The sequence below is a fragment of the Chenopodium album genome, chromosome 8 (genome assembly GCF_948465745.1).
Source record: "Chenopodium album chromosome 8, dcCheAlbu1.1, whole genome shotgun sequence".
Classification (NCBI taxonomy): Eukaryota; Viridiplantae; Streptophyta; class Magnoliopsida; order Caryophyllales; family Amaranthaceae; genus Chenopodium; species Chenopodium album.
In genome coordinates this window covers 76,769,404-76,779,169 of record NC_137841.1, presented here as the reverse complement: position 1 = coordinate 76,779,169, position 9,766 = coordinate 76,769,404, and the positions used below count along the sequence as shown (strand labels likewise).

Sequence of the window (9,766 nt, the reverse complement as noted above, 5' to 3'; positions counted from 1 at the left end):
GATATTTGATAGTCACTTTTGAACAAAAATCAAGGAAATTAAGGAGAAATAAAGAAAATATATTGAAAAAGTAAATTTACATTGGGTATGCAAAAAAGTAGAGAGAGAAAGTAATTAAAGTACATAGGAAAGTAAATTTTACATTGGAAAGTTAAATTTTCACAAATATTTTTGCAAATTTTAGAGAATTTTGGTAAAAAAAATAATATTAATGGTACTTGAAAAAAACAAATGTGACTAACATTTTGGGTGCCCAAAAATAGTATAAGTGACTATCAATCGGGGACGGATGAAGTACTAAATATATATATATTTTTTTTATTATCAATTTTGTTATGGAAATACTAGTACTATTTTAAATGAGAACTCCATAACATATACTAGTTAAACTCATGGGCACAAGCATAATAACGTAACTTGTGAATTTTTGGCTATGGTCAACTTTTATTAGACAACAAGTGCATGTCAAAACGGTAGGTGCTCTTTGATTAATACATCCCTTGTGTGTAGCTAACATTGGTATAAAACATGTGAGTGTGCATACATTAGAATGTTCATCATCTTCATCATAAAATGTCTCAAACTCCATGTCTTTCATACTAAAATTCCTCATATCATCCCCCCCCCCCCCCCCCTTCCACAATTATATGAATTGAGTAAAAAATATAGCCCCATGTCATCAGTAAAATAGATACAATTGCATTTGCAATTATTAGGCCTGTTCTTTTGGATTGAAGTGAAATGTCTTGAAATAAAAGGACTTTTTAGGACTGGATTATTTATCAAAATATGAATTAATAATTAATATAAATGTAATAATTAATTATAATTAATAAATATATGTGTAAAATCTGTATTAATATAAGAGAATGTGTTCAATATAGGTTTCATGTTAGTTAATGCTTCATATTAAACAGAATGATACCTACAACTACTATATTAGGATCCTTGCCAGGTGTTTGGAATTAATGGACAAATAGTTTTGGCTTATCCCCGCATATGCAGATGAAGATCTTGAAGGATGCTAGAACTTCAGGGTCTAGGTTATCCATCAAAGCCCCGACCTTACAAAATTTAAGATTATTATGTTTGCATGGTCAAAATTAGGGTTATGCTATATTAGGTTAGACTTGAGTTCTTAAAAAAAAAAAATGGGTAGACCCGAGTCTTACAATATTCACAATAATTTTTGCTTACTAATTTCCTCCACATCGTACACTTATAAATAAATTTAGATTATCTTGTTATACTAGCATCATTATAATCTCCTCACATGTCCAATTTTTAATTTTTTTTTATAAGATGAACATGTCTGTTAGGTTCTTAATAGGTTTAAACTTTGATTATCGTCCCATAATCATGGTTCCAAGACCCTAATAATTACAATTTTCAAAATAATTTTTGCTTACTAATTTCCTCCCCAATTTAACACGATTTTTATTTTATTTTTCACTCCATAATATTCAACTTCTAAACAAATTTAGATTAGCTTGTTATATAACCATCATTATGATCTCCTCACATGTCCATTGCATTCTTTGTTGTCTCACCTTTAATTATCTCTCTCTCACACATGTTTTCCAAGACCCTAATAATTAGGATGTTCACAAAAAAAAATTTGCTTACTCTTTCCTCCTCATCCTAACATACTTTTTTTTTTTGTGTTCAACTTATAAGCAAAATTACTATACAAAAAGTTTTAATGGTTATTTACGCGTGCTATACGGGAGAATCGAGTTTTTAACAATAATGTTAGCACAAGTAAATGTTATTGCATTCGTTATGTTTTAAATGGATAACGTAATGTGGTATTGGAAACATGTAACAAAGTAAGAAATTACAATCATTTATGAATGAAAAATACTACATGGTATACACAATTGTGGTATTCATTTTGCTTAAATTTTGACAAAATAGCCATTCGTTTTGCTTAAATTTTTATTAAATAACCAAAATAAAAACTACTTTTTTTTAAAAAAAAAATATACCTAGATAAATTACTTTTAACTACTAAATGTACATGTCTAGCTGAATTGTACTTAGTATGTTGCAAAGAACAACTTTTTGTACTCTTATTTTTAGTACAACAATATTCTGAAATGCCAATTATGTTTTATGATCAATAAGATGGTCATCTTAAAGTCCATGAGCCTAAAGCTCATTCGTTTTAAAATAAGAAAGTTTTTTAGGCTTCTAATACGGGCTTTCAACATAAGACTATTGCATTATCAATAAATGCACAAATTCATGTATCTAATAAGGTGTTTAAGAAAATAAAATACTATGTTTAAGCTCATTCTATGGTACCATACACCCTATTATATCCAATCATAACAAAAAAAAAAAAAAAAAAAAAATCAAAAAAAAAGTTCGAAAAAAATAACCAATAAAAAAACCCGGAAAAAGAAAATTGGAAAAGAATGCTTATTAACTCAAGTGATAATCCCGCGAAACTCAAATTTTGATTTTGTCTTTTTCTTTCCTTTCTATCTGCTCTCCATCCCCCTGTAGTCTCACTCTCTTCTTATTACGGAGTAGCGTTGTTGCACGGCTTGCACCATTGTCTTTTTCTTTCATTTTAGTTTTTTTTTTTTGGGAAAAATATCTCTACACTCGTTGCCGGAGGGACAACCATCCCAAAGACGCCCTTGCTTCTAGCTGATGTAGAATTATAATATTTAATCAAGCAACATATAAGAGAAATAAGACATATTAAAAAATTATATATAAATTATTCGTAAATTAACAAATTACGTAAAACTTTATATATATTTTGACACAACAATCATCATCATAATAAAATCCTCAAAGTATAATATTAGCAATATTTTATATAATATTTCTTCTATATAATAAATAAGAAATTTGACATAATTTATATAACTATAATACTTGGTAATAAATAGTGGTTAGAATTGCAACTTAAACTGGAGGTTAAATAAAATATTAAATCACTAGGTTAGATACCGTGCGATGCACGGTTTATATAAAGTCTATTTTAAATTTATACATTTTAAAAATAAATCGCTATTATACATTAATATAAATAAGAATTACGTATATTTTGTAATTTAATTTTTTTTTAATCAAAATTATAATATAATATTTGTTCAACGTTGTCTAATTCATAGTTCAATTTAGGAGGTCATTTATTAGTCTCATATGATATCAATCACATAAAAATAAGAAAAGAATAATATTTGGAATCTAACATTAAAGAAAAAAACAATTCATAAATAGTTTTGCCTTATTTAAATTGTTTTTATTTTTTTTAGAAAACCGTCAACCATAATTGCATAAGGGGGGTACTAAATCACGTCCGGTATTTACCGGGTAATGCCCGTATTTTAAAAAATACATACTAAAATACCCTCCCTTAAATAACCCATGAAAACCTTTTCTTTAAACTTTTACCTTTCTCTCTCTTCACCCTTTTCACCTACCCTTTCTCTTTCCCCCAAATTCAACCCCCCATTATCATCCACAACCACCAAATTTAAGGGTTGACGGTTCAAGGGTGGCGCAAATGTCTGGAAATCAGAGAGGAAAAGGCATCGTCTCCGGCGAACAGGTGAGCCGTTTCTTTTTTTTTTTTATTTTCCGTCGAGGTTGAGAAACGCTTGGAGATCTGGAATCTCGAGGCTAGAAACGCCCGGAATTTCCGGATCTCTGGCGTAAGTTCGAAAATCCCAGACGAAACACGAACGCCTGGAATTTTCGAACATACGGCCGGAGATCCTAAAATTCCAGGCGTTCGTAGCCTAGAGATTCTAAATCTCTGGGCGTTTTATTTATTTATTTATTTTTAAAAAACTATTTTTTCATATGTGGTTGTTTTTGTTGTTGTTGTTGTTGCTGTATTACTCGATATATTGTTGTTGTTGTATAACTCGATAGATTGCTGTTGTTGTTATTGTTATTATATTGTTGTTGATGTCAAAAAAAATGAGCAATTATAGTTTTACTGATGGTAAAAATGAGCTATTAGAATTTAGAACAACTTCAGTTTATACAAAAAAAATGTATAATTAGAAATATGCATTGTTAAATGTGACATGCCTCAATAGCTGAGGGTCAAGTTATAGTCCTGATTCTTTACTGAAAGTAGTTGATACCAATATAGCAAAGCTCTGTTTTTAGAGGCACATTACCTGATTCATGATACTTTTGCCTTAGTCCCATATTGTTTTGTAAACTTGCATTTTTTTGGAGTCCCAAAATAATTGCACACTCGACTTTTCAAGTAATAGTCTCTTGCTTCTGTACTAATATTCCAACCCCAATTCATCATCTTGTGCCAAAGACAAAGGTGCAAAATAATGTGGGATGCAGGAAGTAATTATTTTAGTCAACAGCAGTGTAAAAATGTCGAGTAAAACTAGAATAGATGGAATTTCAGATAGGGCGGAGGGGTTTGTAAATGTATTAGTGTGATGGTTCATGATATGGCATTGTAAAATTAAAACAGGCAGTTGATTCAATTTTGAAAGAGGGGGAATGGATGCAATAAAATTGGAATGGATGCAATAAAATTGGAATGGATGCAATAAAATGTTGCCACAAGTGTTATTGTTGTTATTATTATTATTATTGTTTTGATGTTATATATTATTATTATTATTGTTTTGATGTTATATATTATTATTATTTTTTTTTTATTATTATTCTAATTATTATTATTAGTATAATTATTATTATTATGAACTAAAATTAGACTTATTTTAATTACCTTTTGCAAAAAATTAAGATTGAGGGTTCGGGAACACGACACGTTGTATCACGGCGCTTGAACGCGTCAATTAGGAGGGAGAGAGACTGATATCGTTTTCAGCCTTGTACCGAGACGGGACTAGTCCCTAATGCTAATATGGCGAGTTCGACCTCCGCAGCACAGAGTCATCATTCAAGGTCTCAGAGGGATGGGTCGGGTTTCGAGTCTGACCAGGAGGAGGGTGAGTCACTGGGTCCCGAGTACTCGTACATAGGAGAACATGGTTTATCGGGCGATGACGATGAGGAGGAGGCTGATGACATTATTCATACGAATAGGGGTGCTGATGGTAGATTTGTAAGTACTCAGGAGACTAGTCGTAGTCGGACTCTGATACAAGACAGCTGGTTAGTGAGTACGCCGATGGCCGGTGGTCCAGAGGATGGTAGTGTTATTCCTAGCTATGGTGGTCATGTTGCAGCTGCAATTTGGGGTGGTGTGGAGCGAGGTGTTTTGAGATGTATGAGTAGGAGAAAGATGTGCACTGCACTAGATCAGTTGCGACAGTCGTTATTACCAGAGACATTAGCCCCGATAGATCAGAGCGGGCTATCACATCTTCCTGGTATTATGTATCAGCACCTCGACTGGCCCTTGATTTCAGCATTCGTGGAGAGATGGCAGCCAGACACTAACAGCTTTCATTTGCCGTTCGGTGAGATGACTATCATGTTACATGACGTGTATCATATCCTTGGGATCTCTGTAGATGGTACTATGGTTTCTACTGTTATGGACCCCCTACAGTTACGACAGTATTGTGCGTTCATGATGGATTTGCCTGTCGAGGAGCTACGTAAACCCACTTATGCGCCTAGTGGCGCGCTTTCTTCGAGGGTCCTCGAGACGACCTTCAATGTTGAGAGGCCCCTTGAGATCTACGTGGTGTCCTTTTTGTGGATTTTACTAGGTTCATCACTCTTTGTGGACAAGAGTGGTAATAGACTTCATCCCTCCATCATCCATGAGCTTCAGCCTGTCAAGGGTACATTTGTCACTAGTTCCTACTCATGGGGCTCTGCTACTTTAGCGTATTTGTACCGTCAGTTGGGGCAGGCCTCACGGGCAGATTGTGATTCCATCTCTGGTTGTCTCACGCTTCTTCAAGCGTGGATTTATGAGTATTTTCCATGCTTTCGCCCTCAGCAGGGCACTCTGACTAGGGAGCCTGGACGTCCACGTGCATTGTTATGGGATGTTGGTTCGCCACCGAAGAGCCCAGATCGGCTTTATGCTTTTCGTGCTCGACTTGACGTGTTGACTGACATTGAGGTAAATATGAAATTTATTATTTAGTTGTGATTTGTATCGCGTTACTCTTATGTGACTAATTTATTGTTTGATTATGCTGGTAAACTGGCTGCCTTACGGACCTGACCCTGCCAGTGTTGTTCCTACGACGTTGTTCTCGGGATTTTTACGGTATCGCAACATCATTGAGCCGTATATGCCTGATCGAGTTGTCAGACAGCTTGGGTTAGTACAAGGTATACCTAGGTACCCCATTAGGCCCGAGAAGGCCAAGAGACCGAAGAAGGTTAAGATGTATAGTGTTGAGTTCCCGGCTGAGACGTCCATACACATGTGGGAGAGCTTTATTCCATTTGCTGCGTATTGTCTACCAGTGGCTCGCTACACTAGACTCAGTCGCGACAGTCCTACATGCACGGACGATTACATTCCATGGTTAGTCAGATACTCTCACCCTCGTGTGTCACCCCCTGACGTACCTCAGGGTCACGGTCTTCCCGAGAGGACCAATACTGATTATGTAAGTACATTTTCCTTTAGCCTTGTATTTATTATCTAGTATTTCATTATTTGTATTGATTTTTTAAACATTTTATATTGTTTACAGTGGGTTGGACGCTTCGTTGATTTCACACAGCGTGCACTAGCTGAATCGCATGGGCCCATGTCCCGTGAGACTAAGGCCATGGCTACACAGGCCCTTCGTGATTGGGATGTTATGCGTGGGTTATGATTTGAGTTACGCTAGACAATTTTATTCTTAGTTGAACAGTTTAATTGTTAGTTGGACACTTTAATTATTTTGTTTTTATGATTGTAATCGGACACTTTTAATATTTGTACGGACATTAGCACTTTACTTGTTAGTGTTTTTTTTATAATTATTTTTGGCATGCTAACTTATAATAATAATAATAATAATAATAATAATAATAATAATAATAATAATAATAATAATAATAATAATAATAATAATAATAATAATAATAATAATAATAATAATAATAATAATAATAATAATAATAATAATAATAATAATAATAATAATAATAATAATAATAATAATAATAATAATAATAATAATAATCAAAGTGCAGACAAAAGAAATCAACGCATTACATCTATCAAGTTGCGACTAATCTTTCCCACAAACTAATTCTATGTTGGTATCGTTGCTCCCATCCAATAACGCTAGGTTCACGAGCCTGGTACCAAACATTTGCAATCGGGGGAATCGGATGGTTTTGGTCAAGCTGCAAAAGTATAAAATGAGACCCACCAACAGTTGCTATAACAAACTCTCGAGTTGGTGCAGTAGCATTGTCGGGGGCCCGCAACGGTAACACAGTGATGCACGGATAGTAGCTCGTTGGTGTCTGTCCAATATCATAACAAATCACGGTTGCATTGTATAAGGTAGCAATTACGTACAAATCCTGAAAGGCTACCATCCAATGTCTTTCCCCACATGGGCCACCGCTCCAACGAATACGTTGTATCTCAAAATCCAAACCACCTGCCTCATAATAAATCCTCCTGTATAAGTGCGGATAACCAGTAATCTCATTAGCCATGAATTGTCGAGCTAACCTCCATTGCTCTTGATCACCCATGAAGAAGGCGGCAACACAACGAAAGCCGCAATTACCATCACCAATGACATCATTCCACCCGGTTATGTAAGGCAATATAGGTCCGGGAAGCAAGTGAGCGTACCTACATTGTTCGATGTTGAATCCATTTCCTCCTGAAAAAAATACACATTCGTTATGGGTAGAAAATAAATTAATATAAAATTCATAATTGGTAGAAAAATATATATATATAAATATATATATATATATATATATATATATATATACCGGATTCAGTTTGACGGTTTTGCCTTGAACTATGTTGGCCCGGCCTTCTCCCTCTACGACCGCTACTGTTCCGCTCAACATTCTCAAAATGGCTACGGTTACGCCTAGTTGAATGATCCCGTGGACGACCCCGTGTTGAGTGATTCACTTCTGGCTCTTCAAGATCTGAATGATTCGGATGCAATTCATCTTCAATGATGCGAGAAACATTTCGAACTGTAACAGGGTCACTAGCCAAAACCTCGTCGACAAGTGAACGAAAATGTGCTGCTTCTTCTGCCGACTCGTCGACGAATTCCGGAATATCAACACCATCACCAATGACAAGGCTCTGCCAAAATGGATGAATTTGGCTGCAATACAACCCCTTCTTATCACGCATTGAATCATGAATCTGGCGAGCACATGGTATCCCATGGGTGATCCGTAGAGCACAACCGCAACGCTCATGCACCTCATAACTTAACCCTCTCATTCTTTCTATCTCATCGTAAAGAACAGACAAACAATGATGAGAAACCTTTTGATTCAGCCGCTGCAATGGCATGTGCCTGTACTTCTCACCTACTTTAGATCTACTAGCCTCTAAAGCGTTACGTATTCCAACAATCTGATTTCCAATCTGGCAATGTACTCGAGCCCATACCGTATCCAAAGAACCAGTTGATGATTCCATCCAACTCTTGACTGCCGAGTGCTGACTTTCAACCCTACATGTACAAACATTACCAAAGTGCAGAACTCTGTTCGTCCAACACGTCACAAATTTCTCTTTATGAGGGAGCCAGGTAGTCTCAACGTATTCCACAACTTTCGGATACCGAGCCCAACTTGTTTTCAATCTCTGCAAGGCTAACTCATATTCCGGCTCAGATGTAGCATTCATGACTCGATTCCATCTACCATTTTTGAACTTTGCACCCACCGTCTTGTCCTTGAACAATCCAGTCACATAAGCTTCAACGTCCTTATTAATGTGCCACCTACAAAGTAAATGCGTAGTGTGGGGAAACTCAGCTTTCAATGCTGCACAAAGTCCAAGCTCACGGTCAGTTAAGAACACTGATGGCTCCCGTTGGTATCCAATCAAATCCCTCAATCTCTAAAGCACCCATCGATAACTAGCCTGTGTCTCGTTTCTCATGAAGACATATCTAATAAGAAAATTTTGTTTTGTCGGTGTAACCCCAACTATCTCAAAGAATGGCATGCCGTATCTGTTTGTCTTGTATGTAGAGTCCATACCAATCACGTACGAATATGTGCGTAACAAGTTGCACGTGATCGGATGCACCATGAATGCATGCTGTAAAACGCCGATGTCATCAACCATAACCCAGTAAATGTAGCGACTCTCTCTAGCCAAATGCAGAAATTGTTGAACCACTCCTCTTCCTTCAGACTCCTCCATTCTAATGTCACTTCTACAATTGTAGATATGCCTGATGTTTGGATGATCAGGAAATTGCTCAATAATGGTTGCCATGATATTACGAGGCGCAACCTTTGACCTCGTTAAGTTACGCACAACCTGTTTTGCACCTGCACTAAGACTGCTGATTTGTCGATGACCTTCAGGATACACAATGAATGGATGATTATGGGTGCCGGTTACATCATTTTTAGCACGGATCCTCCAACCATCGGTGCTTCTCTCATAATAAATCTTGATGTAGAAAGGACACCCAACGGACTTAGTTTTAGTGTCCTTGCGAATCACATTCTCCAAATCTCTTGGCCTTTTCTTTCGACTGCGATCGCAAGCCAAATATCGATACGGCCCGACCATCGGTGGTTTTTTTGTACGACGATGAGACGAATAAAAATCCAATTGTTCGCGAAATATCTTTCGCCCATTCAACAGCAGCATCAAAAGTAGGAA

The 9,766-nt window shown here is 36.1% G+C and overlaps 1 protein-coding gene across 1 annotated transcript; it reads right to left on the bottom strand.

Moving 5' to 3' along the window:
* Window positions 1–7,146: 7,146 nt before the first annotated feature.
* On the bottom strand, window positions 7,147–9,673 carry LOC145555537 (uncharacterized). The gene is made up of 3 exons (XM_081617271.1): window positions 9,130–9,673; window positions 7,885–8,910; window positions 7,147–7,769 (listed from the first exon to the last, which is right to left on the bottom strand). The coding sequence occupies exons 1-3, from the start codon at window positions 9,671–9,673 to the stop codon at window positions 7,147–7,149; spliced, it is 2,193 nt and encodes a 730-aa protein (XP_081473397.1).
* Between the last annotated feature and the right edge of the window lie 93 nt (window positions 9,674–9,766).

Bases quoted from the DNA above. Each gene is read 5' to 3' on its own strand.
- LOC145555537 (XM_081617271.1), bottom strand. From the start codon at position 9,673: ATGGTCGGGCCGTATCGATATTTGGCTTGCGATCGCAGTCGAAAGAAA. The intron at 8,911-9,129 runs GTATGGACTCTA...GACTTTGTGCAG, and splicing joins CACATATTCGTACGTGATTG to CATTGAAAGCTGAGTTTCCC. The intron at 7,770-7,884 runs GTATATATATAT...TATTTTTTTCAG, and splicing joins AAACCGTCAAACTGAATCCG to GAGGAAATGGATTCAACATC.